The sequence below is a fragment of the Vulpes vulpes genome, chromosome 1 (genome assembly GCF_048418805.1).
Source record: "Vulpes vulpes isolate BD-2025 chromosome 1, VulVul3, whole genome shotgun sequence".
Lineage (NCBI taxonomy): Eukaryota > Metazoa > Chordata > Mammalia > Carnivora > Canidae > Vulpes > Vulpes vulpes.
The window spans coordinates 123,551,543-123,571,178 of NC_132780.1; the positions used below are offsets into that span (position 1 = coordinate 123,551,543).

At 48.5% G+C, this 19,636-nt stretch overlaps 1 protein-coding gene across 1 annotated transcript in view; it reads left to right on the forward strand.

Annotated features, from left to right (window-relative positions):
* Nucleotides 1–6,083: 6,083 nt before the first annotated feature.
* The window catches only part of PDIA5 (protein disulfide isomerase family A member 5), a 93,360-nt gene continuing 79,807 nt past the window's right edge, over nt 6,084–19,636 (forward strand). Inside the window, exon 1 of the mRNA XM_072725135.1 lies at nt 6,084–6,158. Within this exon, the coding sequence (XP_072581236.1) occupies nt 6,117–6,158 (42 nt within the window). The 5' untranslated portion in view covers nt 6,084–6,116. The remainder of the gene's footprint in view (nt 6,159–19,636) is intronic.

Consider the following 19,636-nt stretch of genomic DNA (forward strand, 5'->3'; position numbering starts at 1 on the left):
TCAGCTCAATTAATAAATTAATTTTTACATATGCAGGCTGTTATATGACTATCGTTTAATCAAAATACAGAACATTTCTGGCACGCAGAGGTTTGCTCATATTTTTTTTCCTCCAGTTGATCTTTTTCTTCTCTTCCTTCCTCTCCAACCCTACCCTACATTGGTGATTCCTGTTTTCCTTCTACCACCATAGATCACAGTTGCCTGTTCTTGAACTTCTTTTTTTTTTAATTAAAAAAAGACTTTATTTACTTAACAGAGAGGGTGCAAGTGAGCATAAGCAGGGGGAGAGGCAGAAGCAGGCTCCCCACTGAGCAGGGAGCCCAACACGGGGCTAGATCCCAGCACCCTGGGATCATGACCTGAGCCAAAGGCAGATGCTTAACCAACTGAGCCACCCAGGCGCTCCTGAAGTTCTGATAAATGGAATCATACAATATGTGCTTTTTGTCTGACTACTTTAACTCAAGATTATGGTTTTGAGATTCAGTCATGTTGTATATCTGTAGGTTGTTCTTTTTTATTGCGGAATATGTTATTATTTATCTATATTTCAAGGACATTTGGACTATTTCCAGTTTTACCTACATATTAGTTTGTCAGAGTTGCCATAACAGAGTACCACAGACCAGGTGCTTAAACAACAGAAATTTGCTTTCTCAAGATTCTGGAGGCTAGAAGTCTAAGATTAAGGTGTCAGCCGGGCTGGCTTCTTTTTTTGAGTCGGAGAAGAACTTAAAAAATTTTTTTTATTGAAGTATAGACATACAAGGCTATATTAATTTCAGGTGATTCCACAATTCTATCCATTACATAATGCTCATCATGATAAGGGGAGTTACCATCTGTCACCATACAAAGTTATCACAATATTATTGACTATATTTCCAATGCTGTACTGTTCATTTTCATGCCTTACTTATTTTATAGTTGGAAGTGTGGACCTCTTAATCCCTTTCATCTGTTTCTCCTATATTCTCTATGCTATAATTCTTATCCCTGTGACTTACTTGTTTTATAATTGGAAGTTTGTACCTCTTAATCCCTTTCACCTATATCACTCCCCCCTTTTGGCAGCCACTGGATTGTTCCTGTATTTATGTTCTATGTATTTATGGTTTTATTCATTTGTTTGATTGTTTTGTTTTTTTGTGTTCCACATGTAAGTGAAATCATACGGTATTTGTCTCTTTTTGTGTGGCTTATTTCACTTAACATAATACTCTCAAGGTCCAGTCATGTCACAGATGGCAAGATCTCATCCTTTTTTATGGCTGAGTAATATTCCATTGTATATTTTGTATATATGTATAGATATAGCACATCTTTATCCATTCATCTATCAGTGGGCATGTAGACTGCTTCTATATCTTGGCTATTATAAATAATTCTGCCCTAGACTTAGGGAGACATATATCTTCTCGAATTAGTGTTTTCATTTTCTTTGGGTAAATACCCAGCAACAGAATTACTGGAATGTGTGGTAGTTCCGTTTTAATTTTTGGAAGACCCTTCAAACTTTTCCATAGTACACAATTTACATTCTCACCAATAGTGCACGAGGGTTCCCTTTCCTTTTATTTATTTTTAAAGATTTTGTTTATTCATGAGAGACACGGAGAGAGAGAGGCAGAGACATAGGCAGAAGGAGATATAGGCAGAAGTCGGCTCCCTGCAAGGAGCCCCATGCGGGACTCGATCCCAGGACCCCAGGATCACGACCCAAGGGAAAGGCAGATGCTAACCACTGAGCAACCCAGGTGCCCCATAAGGGTTCCTTTCCTTTCCTTTCCTTTCCTTTCCTTTCCTTTCCTTTCCTTTCCTTTCCTTTCCTTTCCTTTCCTTTTCTTTCTTTCTTTCTTTTTCTTTCTTTCTTTCTTTCTTTCTTTCTTTCTTTCTTTCTTTCTTTCTTTTCTTTCTTTCTTTCTTAGGGTTCCTTTTCTTCACAGAGTTGGTTCCTCCTGAGGACTTCTCTTATTGGCTTGTAGATGGCTGTCTGTCTTCACATAGTCTTCCCTTCTGTATGTCCTACTGTGTTTTTTAAAAAATATATTTTATTTATTTATTCTCGAGAGACACAGAAAGAGAGAAGTAGAGACACAGGCAGAGGGAGAAGCAGGCTCCCCACAGGGAGCCCGATGTGGGAAGCGATCCCAGGACCCCGGGATCACAACCTGAGCCGAAAGCAGACGCTCAACCACTGAGCCACCCAGGTGGCCCTGTCCCTCTTTTTTATAAGAACATCAGCCAGAGTGGGTAAGGGTCCACCCAACGAACTCATTTAACCTTAATTACTTCTTTAAAGGCCTTCTCTCCAAATAGTCACATTCAATATATGAACTTTGGGGGACACAATTTAGCCCACAATAGCTGCTATAACTGCTACGACCATTTTGGTGCATATTTTGTACTGTTGCCCAAAATGATTGAACCAGTTTTTTTCACTCCTATTAGCAATGTAGGAGAGTACAGTTGTTCTAACATCCTAACCAGCCCCTTCATCGTGTAGATGAGAAACAGAGACCCATAGAGTTGAAAGGCCGGCCCACTTTCCCCACATACAGATCATGGGTTTGAGGTTGCAGAGCAGAGCATGCAGAGTCCCCAATCTGCTTCAGGATTTTTTGAAATTCCCCAATATATCACCTCATTTAATCATTCACTCATCAAGAACTCTGAGAAACACCAGAAGCTCAGGTTCTGTGCTAGACTCTGAAGGCTGCCTTGAGCCTCAGTGGCAAACAAGAGAGATATGAAACTTATATTTCAGTTGTAGCAATAGACAATGTGACTAAGTACCTGCAGATTGTGGTGAGTGCTGGGCAAGGGATGACCAGAACCTGAGCTAGAGTGTAGGGGCTTGGGAGTGGGGAAGGTAAATAAAATCTCCTATAGATGGATGATTCCAAGGGCCTCTCTGAAGGGAGAGCCATGAAGGATTTGAAGGAGCCAATCAGACCGAAGATCAGGGAAAGTGTTGAAGCAAAGTGAATAGGAAGATTATCAGCCCTGAAGTGGGAACAGCTCTTGGAGGTGGGAGATGGGCAGGAAAATGGTGGTCTGTGTAACTGGAGTCCAGTGCAAAAGGGCAGAGGAGAGGCAGGAGATGAGGTCTAGAGGGCTGAGCCCAGACCATGCAGGGCTGACAGGTCTTGAGGAGGAGCATGAATTTCATTCTCAGGGCACTGGGAAGCCACTGGAGGGTTTCAGGCCAGTGACAGGCAAACTCCACCTGACATTAACCCGTGCATTATAAAGGGGGAACAAGGAGGAAGAAGCAGGAAAGGCATCAGGAGCTTCTAACCTTGCTTAGGTGAGACATGTCGGTGAGTCAGACTCAGGAGATTGCAGAAGAGATAGATTGTGGCGGTAGAGACGATGGGACGTGGTGATGGGTTGGATAGGCCCGTTCAGCAGCGACGGTGAGTCAAGGATGACTTCTAAGTTTTGAGCTTTGAACCTCCAGACAGTGAGCAAACATCTTTCACCTATAACCTACTAAGCCCCGTCTGTGCACATCCTTGTCCATCTCACTACTGTATATCTTGAGTCTCAGGATGTAATAGGTGTTCAATAAACATTTTTGAATGAGTAACTGCATGCAAGAATGTTTTAGCACACAGAATGAGTTCAGTTTGAAGTTTTTATTGGCATAAAATTCACATAAAAGTAACCATTTTAGAATGGACAATGGCATTTTAGTACATTCCCAATGTTGTCCAACCATTACCTCTTTCTAAGATATTTTTATCATCCCCGCAGGAGATCCTGTACCCACTGAGCATTCACCTCACAGATCCTCCTCCCCACCAGCCCCAGCCAACCACTAATCTGCTCGCTGTTCCTATGGGTTTACCTATTTCTGGATATTTTGTATAAATGTAATCATACATTATGCAATCTTTTGTGTCTGGCTTTTTTTTTTTTAAGATTTTATTTACTTATTCATGAAAGACACAGAGAAAGAGGCAAAGACAGAGACAGAGGGAGAAGCAGGCTTCCCGCAGGGAGGCAGATGCAGGGCTCAATCCCAGGACCCCAGGATCACAACCTGAGCCACAGGCAGACGCTCAACCGCTGAGCCACCCGGATGCCCCGATGTCTGGCTTCTTTCTTAGTGTGATATTTCAATAGGTAATATTTTCTAGGTTTATCCATATTATAGCACATTTCGGTACTTCCTTTTTATGCCTGAATAATATTCCACTATACGGATGTGTCATATTTTGTTGACTATCAATCCCTCAATGGATACTTGCGTTCTTTCCAAGTCTTGGCTATTGTGAAAAACTGGGCTAGGAACATTTGTGTACAAACATTTGCTTGAATACCTACCTCCAGTTCTTTCAGGTATATGCTTGGGAGTTATAAGCATTGCTATATCATATGAGAATCGCTAGGTCATATGGTAATCCGTGTTTAACTTTTTGAGGAACTGCCAAACTGTTTTCCTATAAAGAGCTCAGTAAAGTCTTTCTGAATGAACTGAAGACAAGGTTTCCCTACCCTCCACGAGCAGCACTGGACTCTGCCTTTTGCACGCTGTGTGATTTGGTTCAAATTACTTAAATTCTCTGGGCCACCTCTTCATCCTCAACGAGGGGGGAAAATAAAAGTTAACCTCTGTGAGTTGAATGAGGTCTTGTTTCTGAAACTTCAGGCACAGACTAAGCTCTGTAAAAAAAGCATTTTTTAAAAAGATTTTATTTATTTACTCACGAGAAACACAGAAAGAAAGAGAGGCAGAGACACAGGCAGAGGGAGAAGCAGGCCCCACGCAGGGAGCCCGATGTGAGACTCGACCCTGGGTTCCCAGGATCACGCCCTGGGCTGCAGGCGGCGCTAACCGCTGAGCCCCCAGGCTGCAGGCGGCCCTAACCGCTGGGCTACGCGGGCTGCAGGCGGTGCTAACCGCTGAGCCCCCCAGGCTGCCCTGGCCGTCGAGCCCCCCGGGCTACAGGCGACGCTAACCACTGGACTACCTGGGCTGTAGGCGGCGCTAACCGTTGGGCCACTCGGTCTGCAGGCTGCCCTAACCGCTGAGCCCCCCGGGCTGCAGGTGGCGCTAACCGCTGAGCCCCCTGGGCTGCCCTAACCGCTGAGCACCCCCCCCCCCCCCCCGGCTGCAGGAGCTAACTGCTGGGCCACCCGGGCTAAAGCGGCGCTAACAGGTGAGCCCCCCGGGCTGCCCTAACCGCTGAGCCCCCCAGTCTGCAGGCTGCCCTAACCGCTGAGCCCTCCGGGGCTGCAGGCTGCAGGCTGCCCGAACCGCTGGGCTACCCGGTCTGCAGGCGGCGCTAACCGCCGAGCCCCCCGGGCTGCAGGCTGCCCTGACCGCCGAGCCCCCCCAGGCTGCAGGCGGCGCTAACCGCTGGGCTACCTGGTCTGCAGGCTGCAGGCGGCCCTAACCGCTGAGCCCCCCAGTCTGCAGGCGGCGCTAACCGCTGGCCCACCCGGTCTGCAGGCTGCAGGCTGCCCTAACCGCCGAGCCCCCGGGCTGCAGGCGGCCCTAACCGCTGGGCTACCCGGTCTGCAGGCGGCCCTGACCGCCAAGCCCCCCGGGCTGCAGGCTGCCCTGACCGCCGAGCCCCCCAGTTTGCAGGCGGCGCTAACCGCTGAACCCCACCAGTCTGCAGGCTGCCCTAACCGCTGGGCCACCCGGTCTGCAGGCTGCAGGCGGCCCTAACCGCTGGGCCCCCCGGGTTGCAGGCTGCAGGCTGCAGGCGGCGCTAACCGCTGGGCCCCCCGGGTTGCAGGCTGCAGGCTGCAGGCGGCCCTAACCGCTGAGCCCCCCAGTCTGCAGGCTTCCCTAACCACTGGGCCACCCGGTCTGCAGGCTGCAGGCGGCCCTGACCGCCGAGCCCCCGGGCGGCCCCGAGCTCTGCGGATCGCTCGCCCTCCCGCGCTGTGGCCCTAGCCCCTGCGCCCCGGCACCCCCCCCCCCCCCCGGCTCTCCGGGACTACGACTCCCAGCAGCCCCGAGCCGCCGCCTCCGCAGCCGGGTGCGCATGCCCTGGCAGACGTGGCAGCGGGGCCGGGAGGCGGGAGCGGCGCTGGCACCGACCGAGGCGCGGGCGCGGGAGCCCGGGCGCAGCGCGGAGCCGGGGGCGGCGGGGATGGCGCGGCTCGGGCCGGCGGGGCTGCTGCTGGCCGTCTGGGTGAGGCTGCGGCCCGGGGCGCCCCGCGGTGGGGTCCGCGCTGCGGGGAGCCTCGGGGTCCCGGGCGGGGGCGGCCCCCGTGCCCTGCCCGTGCCCTCCCCGTGCCCTCCGGGCGGAGCGCCCCGGGCGCCGGGTGCTTGCAAGCGGGGGCGGGGGCGAGGGCGGGCGCGGGGTGGGGCGGCGGCACCTGTGTGAGTGCGGGTGGGAAGGGGGTGATACCTGCGCGGCCGGAAACCGAGGAAACCGAGCTTCGGACCCACCTGGCGCCCGGGACGCGCTCGGAGCGGCCGCGGCTCCCACGCTGGGCAGCCGGGACCTGCGGGTCAGCGCCTGGGGTCCCCCCCTCCCCCCGGGTGCAGGCCAGGCTGGGCGCGCCGGCTGGGGTCCTGCTGCTACACCGACCGCCCCTGGCTCGAGCCTGAGCCTCGGGCACTTTCTAGCTGAAGTTGGAAGGGAATCCTTTACCGTACCCGCCTTAGTCTTCCCATCCATGAAATGGGGCCGGTCAAGGCGCCCCCTCCCCAAGGACATGGAGGGGGGTCCCATGGAGGAAGTTCTGGGAATTGCAGCTGCAACTCGAGCTGGGATGTGCAAGGGGTGGGCCAGCGTGCTGGGAGGGGTGGACTCTCTGAGAGGGGTTTGCTACTCTTGGGGTTGGGGGGTGGTGCAGGGTGGTGGCTCCAGGGCATCCCTAGAAGAGGCCAGAGTGTGTGTGTCCCCAGTGCCCAGGGCTCCCCGGGCCTGGCCTAGGTGTTACTGTGGGCGTGCAATGGGATAATGTGGCTTCTTTCCACATGTCTCCGTAACTTCTGGTCTCTTGTTTTAGCACAGTTGGCTCCTTTTTTTTTTTTCCTTGAAGTTCCAGGGAAAAACTTTCTGCTGCTAGCAGCACCCTCTCCAACCCAGGTTTTTCAATTTGTTTTTTTTTTTTCTTTTGGGTGTGGCAAGGATGCTGGGCAACACGAGGAGACAAACCGGAGTGTGGATTTAGTTACTTTCAAACATTTCTGTTTCCGGGTACTCTGCCTTTTGGGGATCCCCAGTGAAGAGTGGCGCTGCATTTTTCTGGTTGTCTGGAAGTGGGTGGGAAAGCAAGTCACCTGTCCTCTAGATCTGACCTTTCTCCCTCCGGAAGAGAACCAGTGTGGAGTGGGACAGCGCCCTTTCACCTGCATCCATGTGTGGATGATCTGTTTGCATTTTGTTTTCTGGAGCCAGCTGGCCTGGGCTGGTCTCTAGGCCGGGGGTCCTGCAGGGCGGTGCAGAGGGGCCAGCTCTAGCAGGAGCCCTATCACGTCTTTGCGCTTGGGCTGTGTTAGGATATCCTGCTCTTCTCTTTTCTTCTTTTCCACCTTCCCTGCTGTAAAAATAGAGGGCTTGGGAATCTGACTGGAAACAAGTTTCATTCAGCAAACATTTATTTATCAACCACGTTGTTTGGCACTGGATTGGATTTGGGGTGGAGAGCAAAGCACAGTGTGTCCCTGCCCTCCGGTGCTGCCCTGCTTTGCGCCGGGGAGTCAGTCCCATGAGCAAATAAAGACAGGACAGCGAGCCCTGATACCCGAAGTGCTGGGAGCCTCCACTGGAGGGGAGCCATACATTAATTTGGTGGGCAGGCCAGCCCTGGCCTTCTTGAGGCAGTGGGTTGTACGGTGTGGAGGGGGTGTGGGGGGAGTTGGTAAGGCTGTTGAGGCCTGCTGGGTCCTCCCCCTGGAAGCACGGGGGGGTTTGGGGGGGCGGGGGTAGGTTTGCTGAGAGCGCTCGAACTGGGAATCTGCAGCATGGAACTGGGAATCTGCAGCATGGAGTTGACGTTCTCCTTTCCCCACACCCTACCTTGGCTCAGCAGGTGTCAGCAAGGCTGTGTCACTGCTGAGTGGCTGGTAGACACCAGGGTGGGCCTCGGTAAAGTTAAACTCCGTGTCCATCTGATAAGGGCCTCCCAGGTCCTGGGAGTGTATTGGATTTCCTTGTTCACTCAATATTTACTGAGAGCTGATATGTGCGGAGCCCTAGGCTGTGACCCAGGGGACATAAAGTAGTATAAAGGGGTCTACAGAGATTCATGGACAGTGGCAAATACCTACCACATTTTTGACAATAGCAACAATTTGGAAATGGCATAGATGCCCAACAGTAATGGCATGGTTTAAATGACTTTTGGTCCTGTCCATGCCTTGGAAAGTGATGTTTATATTTACTAGAATGCCGTGATTATCAAAATATTTTATGATGCGTATGAAGACTATTTAGGGACATGGCAAAGTGCTTCCGTGCGGTAATTAGGGGAAAAGCAGGGTATAAAATGAATCCCAGGGTGACTGAAGATAGCTACATAAGCGGTCGAGGAATTAGCGGTGCCTCAGAATGTCAACGGCGATTGTTCAGGAAGGCACTGCTGTGGGTGACTTTTGTTTACTTCTTTGCTTATCCTTTTTTTTCTGTTTCCCCAAGTTTTCTGTATGAATATTATTAGTTTTTTTTATAGATTTTATTTATTCATGAGAGACACACACGAGAGAGAGAGAGAGAGAGAGAGAGAGAGAGGCAGAGACACAGGCAGAGGGAGAAGCAGGCTCCATGCAGGGAGCCTGACGTGGGACTCGATCCCAGGACTCCAGGCTGAAGGCAGCGCTAAACCGCTGAGCCACTGGGGCTGCCCTATTATTAGTTTTTTGATCAGAAAAAGTTAATAAAGGAAAAAAGATTCCTTTGGGGCCTCTCAGCCTTCCATAAAGCATCCAGGGATGAAAAGAGTCACAGTCAACACTTGGGACGAGTCAGTTCCAGCACCTCCCTCCTGGCTGGGTGTCTGTGCCCTCTGCCCGGGGAGGCTGAGCTGTCCTGTCCCTCCCCTGCCGCGGACTGCCTCTTCCTGCTGCCCAACCCAGCTCCTCTCTGCGGTGGCCCCTTCCCCAAACCATCCACGCTGATTGTGGTGTAGCTTACCTCCAGCCCTCAGAACAGAGACCTGTTGGAGCTGGCAAGGATGCAAAGTCACCCAGCTCACGTGGTTCCAACTTCAGGCCGAGGAGCGAAGCTGGGCTGTGACAATTTTCACAGGTCCATAGACACATTGGAAAAGTACCAACAGTGAATGGTTTTTCCACGAATCCAGATATTTTCCGTTTAAAGACTTGTCCATTTTTTGGATGTGATGTCATATTGGAGGAGGGCGGGGTTCAGTGTCCTTTTGAAAAATTAAAGTCATGATTGTATATCCTGTTTTTTTTTTTCTGTTTTTTTTTTTTAGAAGGTATTGACAAAATTGATTTTCAAGTATACATTATATATTTAAAATGTATGTTATATATTTTAAAATATTTTATTTTATTTATTTTTTTAAAGGTTTTATTTATTTATTCATGAGAGAACCAGAGAGAGAGAGGGGCAGAGACACAGGCTGAGGGAGAAGCAGGCTCCATGCAGGGAGCCCGATGTGGGACTCGATCCCGGGTCTCCAAGATCAGGCCTTGGGCCAAAGGCAGATGCTCAACCGCTGAGCCACCCAGGTGTCCCTATTTTAAAATATTTAAAAAAAAATATGAAATATATTTGAAAAATATATCCCTGCTAGTCTGAGATTCAGAAGTCTGAGAACTACTGGTGTAACTCAGCTCTTTCATTTTAGAAAAGTGAGGCTTTGAGAGGGAGGGTCTCGAGGCCACTGTGTTTGTAAAGGCAGAGCTGGGATTGGTGCCAGGCTCCTGAATTATAAATCAGGTTTCTTCCTGCTTCATCTCTGCCATCCCAGCCCCTCCCCACCGCCCCCCCACTCACGTCTTCCACCTGCTTCCCTCCTCCCACGTCCCTGCTCTGGCCTCTGCCCTTGACGGTGGCTTGACACTCAGCACCTGGTGGGACAGTGGGCGGAGGTGCAGGAAGCAAGAGATGTTTGTCCCTGGTGTCTCCTGCAGAGTTTTTAATGTACACGTATTTTAGGTTCTACACCATTATATATTTAATGGGCTTTTGTGGGCTGGCCTGGGGATCTAATTGCCATTTATAATGCTGCTTGGAACCTGGAGTGCACTTCTCCCACAGAAATAAACACGTTACAGAGGAAGTTTTAAAACAGAGCTGGCACATAAGTTGGAGGAATAGCTGAGTGCCGAATGGGTGGCAGACACGGAGTGCTGTGGATTTGGGCAGGGGTCAGGCCGAGGGGCACCTAGACACCAGAGAAGGGTCCTAGCTCACACTCATAACGAGAGCTGACTCTGGGCTCTGTGACCATGGGCATCCTTTCTGTTCTGCTCATTGTGTCCCCAGCACCTAGCCCGGGACCTGGCATGTAGTCATCCCCAGTCCATAGTTGGCTGAAGGAACTAGTGTTGCAGGCAGAGAAAGGAACCTGTCTGAGACAAAAATACAGGCGATGAGGAGTTACGGGCCAGGCTGGATGGAAGGAGAGATTTGAGTCTGGGGAGGGGGAGTAAGATCAGAAAAGTGGATTGTAAAGAACCTTAAATGACTGGCAGAGCTTTTGGGACTTGATTCTCTAGGTAATGGAGAGACATGATGAAAGCTGCCCTTTTAATAACGAGAGCAGTCAGTCCACAGTGTAGGCTTGGATTGGAATGGAAGAGACTGGGATTAATTTTCTCAGAACAACACTTTCTTCCTCTCACTTTCTTCTCTGTTGTCTACAAGATGAAGTGTGGTGCAGTGGATAGAACATGGGTTTTTAGCCAGCCTGACGTTCAGGAGCTGTGTGACCTTGGGCCCTGCCTCGGTTTTCTTGCTTGTTAGTGGTCGCGATGATAACCATTTGCAGAGTTGAAAGCATCAGAAGTAACACAGGAAGCACCCAGCATGGTGCCGGCACCCGGGAGGGCCCCATAAATGGCATTTATCTCAAGTTGGGAAGGAGAGGTGCTAGGGAGGCCAGTTAGGAGGAGGTGGCAGTGGAGGGCCAGAGCCCGTGTGAGCAGAGACTTCAGGCTGGGAGTTGGGGGCTCTGGACTCTCCTTGCCTCTCCCCAGTGGGCCCCTGTAGAGCCTACGGATGAGGAGGCGGGGGCTACAGAGGGGCAAAAGATTTAGGTGCTCTGGGTTTCTCTCCCCTTTCTTCTGACAGGGGATCTTCTTTTGAGAGTGATGATACTAACCACAGTGCCTCCCTGGAGGATTTGCCCCAGCTTTGCGATTTTGTTTTGTGGGGCTCTTGTGTCTCATTCGGCGGTGATGGCAGCAGGTTTTGGAGGCTAAGTGACAGTGGGTCAGAGAGTGATGCCTGTGGTATAAGGAGCCTAAGTTCTCTTATGTTACTAGGACTTCCATGGTTTCTTTGCCTCCCACCCTCCCCTTTTTCCTTCCCTTCTTTCTTACCCAGCATCTTAGATCCCAGTGGAAGAAGGGAGGGACAGTGATGCCCACCCCATGCTGGACTGCCTGGCCCATCCTCCAGCACTGACTGGAGCCTCTGGCCACCCTGTTGATGAGAACTATAAAGCCCTGGACACACTTGTAGAGGGCTTTGGAGTTTACAGAGCATTTCCACGTATTTTATGTTGATGAAACCACTTCTAATTAGCTTTGCAATCATGTGGTAGAGGGTTAAACACACTTAGATGGACCGTGGGGTCAGAATTGGTGTCTTATTCTCCAAGGTCATCCTGATCATGGTCATTTGATGTACTCTGCTCCCAGATGGCCTGACGATGAGTCTGTGCCTGACTTCATTGAAGCTATCTGGAGTTGGGGTAGAGCATCCCCTCACCCCAAGAAGCCTACCATTCCCCCTGCCCCTTAGCATGAGCATATGTCTTTAACTCACAAGCGGATGCTTCTAATCCTTACTTTGGAAGGTATTGATGGAGATCTAGGTTGAGGGCCCTATGCTGGGGCTGAAACATAGAGGTGATCTTGCATCTCAGCTGAGAAGTGGGGTTGGCTGGAAAGTTCTGTTGTTGTGCCAAGTAGGGCTGGCTTGCAATTGACAAGTGGGTTTGCTTTTGTCAAGGGGTCTGACGTTGCTAGGTCCTGGGCAGAGTATGGCACGTGCTCTGTATCTCTGAGGAATGTGGACAAGCATCTGCATGCTATGCGTGTCATAGGTGTTCATTTATCCCACAGGCCTTTCTTTTTCTTTTTTTTTTTTTTAAACAGATATTTCTTAACAGGCTTCTATGAGTTAGATATACCACGCTAAGGCATTAGGGACATAATGATAAATAAGATGGACACCATCCCTTCCTCCCATAGCCCAGTGGGAAAGCCACTAATTTATTACTCCAGGTAGTAAAGTGCTAGAAACAGGAAATATAAGGTGATAAGAGAATGTGCAATACGGGCCCCTAACCTAATGCAGGGAGCCAGGAAAGGCTTCTCTGAGGGCTTATGGACCCTTTCTTAGAATAATATTTCTAAATGTTTAAAACAATGCATAGGATGACAAAGCAAATCAATGATATTAAAATACAGTTATCAAGATATAACAAATATGTGACAAAAATATATTCATAAATGCATCATTTGAAAGATCTCATGGCAGGTTTGGTGCTTTCTGTAAAATTTAGTGATGAGCAGAAACAGTGTTTCAAGATATCTGCACCTATTGCCTGTTGTTGTATGAGAAAAATGTGGTTTCTGGGGGCAAAAAAATACGTATGATTTCTGTTGGTGGCAAAGTCAGAGACGCTGCTAGTGCTACTATAATTTGTTACCTACATTTGTAATAATAAAGGTAAGGCTCTAATTTCATTTAGAGGTTAGTGAAAATAAAGATATAATTCTTTCCCCATCCAAGTTCATAGACCTCAGTGTAAAGAATTATTCGAAAACTTGGACAGGAAAGGTGATTTAGTGTCTTTTTAATGTCATATTAGAGTGTTGTCTAAGAAGGGCACCTGAGGGCCATCCGGTGCGCTAGGGAATATAACTTTGCTTTTTATTCTTTAGGACCCGTACTCTGCTGGTAGATAAGATGCAAATGATTTCTGTTTGGTAGAGAAGAGAGACTGGGAGGTGATTGCCCTGTAAGACATGAACCAGTTTGATAGCTCATTTAGCAGCCTTATAACAGGATTCTTTACCTCCCCCTGCCCCCCCATGAGCCATATGCATATTGATTTCTTATGACTTTTTTAAAAAGATTTATTTATTTATTTATTTATTTATTTATTTATTTATTTATTTATGATAGACATAGAGAGAGAGAGAGAGAGAGGCAGAGACACAGGAGGAGAAGCAGGCTCCATGCCCGGAGCCCAACTTGGGACTCGATCCCGGGACTCCAGGATCGCGCCCTGGGCCAAAGGCAGCTGCTAAACCGCTGAGCCACCCAGGGATCCCCTTATAACTTTTTTTTTTTGAAAGATTTTTTTAAGTCTTTTTTTTTTTTTTTTGTTATATCCTTTTTTTTTTTTTATGCTATCTTAGTGAGCCCCTTACTAAGAGTTCAGTAATACTTTGAAAGGCTCAATATCTATTTGTATGAGATTTCAGTTTTTAACACTTGAGAATTGTGTGTGACCCCAGTTTAAGAACCACTGAGTGAGCAGGATGTGAGGATGTGGCCGAGATGGGAGGTCTGGGCTGCATATGCTAATGTAGGGGTGCTGCTCTGGAAGGAGGTGGGCCAGACCCTCACAGAGAGGGAAGAGAGGTGGAGCAAGTGAGCCCCGGGGAACTTCAACATTTAAAGGTTGGGGGGACCAGGGGTTGCAAAGAGGTTAGGAAGCGTGGCTGAAGAGGTGGAAGGGAGGCCAAGAGCGTCCTGCTGGAGACAGAGGAGAACTGGAGGTGTGTGTAGGGTGTCTGTGTGGAAGTCATTGTGATTCATCCTCATTGAGAGCCTTCCCGGTGGTGGTGGTGGTAGGCAAAGATCTGAGGGGGCTGAGGAATGGATGGAGGCAAGCGGAGATGGAACATTCTGGCTGTGAAGGAGAGGGGAATGAGGTAGAGTCCAGAGATGGATGGGTGGCGGAGGTTTCCCAGCCTGGCTGTAGATCTGCATCACCCCAAGGGAATATGTGTACAGTGGGATTCCTGGCCTCCCCAGATCTGCGGGATGATGTCCTTCAGGGACAAATCCCCAGGAATCTATTTCCCTGTACTTAGAGCTGTTGTGCATACAAACCAGGCAGGTTTACAAGTTACCGACATTAGTTTTGCCCGGTGCATGGTATCTGGCCAGCCAAGGCTGTTGCTCCCGGCTGAGTGGTGTGGACCCCGGTTTTGCCCCTGTCATGATTCATGATCCACAGGCTCTGGGGAGGGACGTGGTGCGGTTGCACTTGCCTCCAGGTGCCCTGCCGAGCTCTTCTCTGGGGGCGGGTGGGGAGCTGCAGCGGGCGGGCTGCAGGTAAGGATGCATCAGGCTGCTTAGGCTCTGACCCTTTGGGGGTGCTTAGTGGCTGCACGGGGAAGGGAAGGCAGACCTGCTGGCCCTCCAGTCTCGTTTGGTGGAGCTGTAGTGAGTGGAGAGGGCTTGATGGAGCCGGCGCCGAGTGTGCACGCTGACTCACTGTGCTCAGAGGTCGAGCAGGTCTCGGGCTTCACCTGAGGGCTGTCCCTTCACTTCTGTGAGACTCAGTTTTCACATCTCCAAAGTGGGGACAGCACCACCTCCCACACAGGTTGTTTATGACAGCTTCTTAGGTGTATTTCCTGCGTGGGACTCCTGCAAGCACGGCTGTGCATTTTACATTATAGCCAGGTGTATATGTGCACGAATACAACAGGTATGAATGTTTTACCGGATGTCTTGCTATCTGCGGTACGTACTGCTGTTGTCTATTTAATGTCGTTTAAAAAATGCTGGTGGCAATCCACTGAATTGATTTTGTGACTTGGCTCTCAGGCCGAAGCCCAAAGGGTCGAAAACACTGGTTTAAACCCTCAACTCCAGAGGACTGAGTGAAATAATATGTATTAAAGCCTGGATGTATACCATGGATCTTGAGCACTTGAATTGTTATTTTCTTATCAATTAACTGAGCTTTGAGGCAGAGTCGGATTTCCGGAGTGGGAATTTACCTGCTCCTCCCCCCTCCCTGCTGCCTGATTCACTGTTCCCTCTACCGCACTCTTCCTTGTTAGCAGGCCTGGCACACCAGGCTGGCAGCGGCCCAAAGCCCTCTTGGCGCTAGGAGAGGTTTTTCAAAAACATTAAAAGCTTGAGGGACTTAAGTCCTGGTTAAATGCACTGCAGTTGCAATTTCAGGATAAGAAAACCTGTTTTTATAAGCTCTCGGATCAGTTGTCCGGCCCTGAATTGTCCCTTGTTGACAGCCACACGCTGTGGGGAATGTAGGGGAGGAGAAGCGTCCTGCGTCCTGCGTCGCCCCCATGTAAGGTGTGGCTTTTAAAGAAAGCAAAATAGAAGAAATGCAGCTGGCTTTGTATTTAGAAGAGCAAGCAGTAAGGTGTGTGTGGCTCCAGGAATCTGTGGTCTCTTCCTGCAGCCAGGGCACCCGACCTCCGAGCCTGGGAGACGGGGCTCTGAGCCACAGCACTGTCACCTACCTGCTGTGTGACGCTGAGCAAGTTTCTTAGCTCCTCTTCGTCTCAGTTTCCTCGCATATAAAATAGATCTACTAAAAGTACCTACTGACTTCCCTTGCCAAGATGATTGAATTCGGCAGGCACGCGGATTGCTTAGCTGCCCCTGGTCACAGGGTAAGCTCCCTGTACTCGGAGCTGTTGTCCTTACCATGGGCTCATCCCTAGGCCCTGGATTTGGAGACTGAAGAATTCTCTCTTGGGTTCTGTTCCTTGCCAAGTGCTTGCCCATGTCTGTCTGCCCTGCCTGCCTGCCTGCCTTTCTTCTTCTTCTTCTCCTCCTCCTCCTTCTCCTCTTCCTCCTTCTCCTCCTCCTCCTCCTTAAGAAAAGATTTTATTTATTTGAGAGAGCATAGCAGGGGGAGAGGAAGAAGCTGACTGCCCACTCAGCAGGGAGCCCAATGCGGTCTTGATCCCAGGATCTCAGATCATGACCTGAGCTCCTGAGCCGAAGGCAGACGTTTGACCAACTGAGCCACCCAGGCGCCTCCTCTCTTCTTCTTCTTCTTCTTCTTCTTCTTCTTCTTCTTCTTCTTCTTCTTCTTCTTCTTCTTCTTTTTTTTTTTTTTTTTGCTTTTCCCCTCTCTCTTTCTTAATAAGCACCTTTAACTTCTTAGCTGCAGCTACTCAGAGGTGTGCAACTCAGGGCCAGGCCCTCTCTGTCTGTCTGTCTGATACACACACACCATTCAGGGACTCACAGTGCTTGTGTTTGTTTCCAAGGCTGCTGGGTAGTAGACATTTGCACGTTGGCAAGTATCAGTGGTGAAATTCCCAAACTTGGTTTGTGGTGAGGCCTTCATTCTGGTGAAGAGCGTTATTTAGCCTTGGTGGATGGTGACAGATGCTTAAAATTTGCCTTATTAAGGGGCACAAATTACCCATATTTAAAAATGAATGTTCTTTTGTGTTTCTCTTTCTCTCTCTCTCATCAAAGCCATTCTAGGTATGTGTTGCATGCAGAGTGCTTTGCAGATTTCATATAATAGATCCTATAAAAAAATTCCACAGCATCAGGTGAACAGAGGAGCAGAGAGTCAGCTGGAAGGGAAGAAGGGCAGATAAGCACTCTTCTAACAGGGGAAAGTACCACCAGTGCGCTGGCTGGCCAGCCAAGGGTGTCAGGAAGAGGTGGGGACAGTATTTGGTTGCGTTCTGGGTCTTTTTTTTTTCTTTCTTTTTTTAGGTAAGGTTTTTTTTTTTTTTTTTTTTTTTTTCTAATTTCAGACTTACAGAGGAGTTGCAAGAAGATTACAAAGGATTCCCATCTGCTCTTTATCCAGATTCCATACATATTAACATTTTATCACATTTGTTTTATCACATTCTCCCATAACATTTGTAAAGTTCACAGATGTAATGATGCTCCTTTGCCCCCTAAATCTTCAGTATTTGCTAAAAGGCAAGGATGTTCTCTTACATAACTACAGTGCAATGATCACAATCAGGAATGTGGCATTTGGCCCAGAACCCAGTTCAGAATCACACATTGAATTTCATTGTTGTTGTATCTCTTTAGTCTCCTTTAATCTGGACCGTTTCTCAGTCTTTGTCTTTCATGACCTTGATAATGTTGAAGAATGTCCTTCAACTGGGTTTTTGATGATATTTCCATTCAGTGCATCATATCCCGAGGCGTATGGTGTCAATTTTACCCATTACCGGTGTCGCTAGCGCTGCTCCCTTAGTTAAGGAGGTTTCCATCAGGCTTCTCCGCTGTGGAGTTATGTTTGCTTGTGGGGTGATACTTTGAGATTGTTAATTATTTCCATAATGGTAGCCAAATGGAGATAATTTCTTTTTTTTTTTTTTTTTTTAAGATTTAAGTTGGACATGCCTATTATGGTGAATGAGAAAAACAGACAAAGAGGAAGAGGAATAAAATCTATCCAAGGACAAAGTTTCACTTTGGTGCATTTTTTTCTTCCAGTCTTTTCCTGAGCATAATTTTGCATATAGTTTTAATCATACCGTGTACATTTGAATTCTATTTTTTATTCTATTTTTAAAGATTTTATGTATTGAGAGAGAGAGTACACATGAGCAGTGGGGAGAGGGAGAGGAAGAAGCAGACTCCCCACTGAACAGAAAGCCTGATGCGGGGCTGGATCCCAGGACCCCGAGATCATGACCCGAGACAAAGGCAGATGCTTAACTGCCTGAGCCACCAAGCCCACCCTGAATTCTATTTTTCAAAACTTAATGTTAAAACAAATACTTTTCCTTTGTACAGTCTTCAAAAACATCATCTAAATGGCTGTGTTATTCTCTTGAGTGGTTTCCTCTAAATAACCATTACCCTGCTCTTGAGTATTTAGGTTGTTTACAGTTTTTGACTCTTATGAGTAGGATCGTGTGAGTCATCTGTCAGAACCTCTGCTAATTTCCTCAGGACAGATTCCCAAAAGTGGAATTACCAAGTCAAGGAGCATAAATACTTTTAAGATACTTGATAAATTGTGCCAAATAGCTTTCCAAAAGAATTGTACTTTGGCCAGAACTGTATGACATCTGGGCGCCATAATTTAAGAGATTTGTTAATGATGTTTTTCAACTTTTTTTCTTTTCAACTGTGCCCTACCAGTCAAGGTTTGTGTTGAGATTAATTTCCTGAATTTTGAATTATGAAAGCATAGGTATTTATTTCCCAAAATAAATTCTAGTAAAATAGCACATTATTCTTTCCAAGCTCTAAAACTCTGCTGCCGGCATGGGATAGCTCTGAGAGTCATGAGCGTAGCTGTGTCTAAGGTAGGGCATTCAGGATGGTGAGGGACTTGAGGGCACATGTGAGGAACTGGGGAATTTCACCTACAGAATCCTAAGAAGGGGGACGCCTGGGTGGCTCAGAGGTTGAGCATCTGCCTCGGCTCAGGGTCCCGGGATCAAGTCCCGCATCGGGCTCCCTGCATGGAGCCTGCTTCTCCCTCTGCCTGTGTCTCTGCCCCTCTCTCTGTCTGAGTCTCTCCTGAATAAATAAATGAAATCTTAAAAAAAAAAAAAAAAAAAAAGGAATCTTAAGGAATGTATTTGCCACCCTCAGAGTGTGATAGAGTGGTATGGGAGAGGACTGACGCTGTCCAGGGTGAAATGGTAGCCTAGAGGACATGGACTTAGAAATATTTAGTTCTCACAGCCTTGTGAGCCCACTGTGTTGGACAGCCTCTGGCGTTTTGAGTCCTTGGCTCTGGAGGGCTGCCTGGAGGCTGGAGAGGGCACGTGAGGAATGTTGAAAGGGGTCACAAATCAGGGAAACCAACCAGCCCAACTGCAAGGCCTTTGGTCTCCTGCCATGAGCCCCTGAGTAGTAAAGGGCTGAGGTTGCAGGGAGAGCTACTCGCTAGTTTTTCTTTCATTTGTGGGTAGTTGTCACCAAGTGACCACCTGATGAGAACAGGCATAATGAAGCTTGGGTAATTGGGAAGAACACAGAAGATCAAGCTGTTCATAGTCCTTTGTCTCTTTCCGTACAGCAATTTATCTGAAGTATAATACATGATTTAATGCCTTAGACACTTTGAACTATCCCAACTGGAGCAGGTGTTAATATTTCTTTCTAGTTGAAGCTTTTGTTCCAGTAGGTACTCAAGACCTATTAGTATGTGTGCCAGGACAACCAGAATGATAGTACCTCACAGAGATCATATATTTCACTCATGTTGAAGCCTAGAAAGGGATATTCTAGGGCCAGTGTATACTCCTGTGGGTCAGGGGCCCAGGTACCTTCTATCTTACTACCACACATCTTTAACAAGTCCATTCTCCTCATTGTCTCCAGATGGCAGCTTGAGTTCCAGCCATCTCGTCCAGATTCCATCTGGCATGGGGAGGAGGAGACTAAGAAGACCCAGATGTCTATTAGGAACAATTGCACATAACATTTCTGCTTGTATTTCAGGGGGGTGGAATTTCGTCACATAGCCGCACTTCCTGCAAGGGAGACTGAGAGGAGTGGCTTTTAATGTGGGT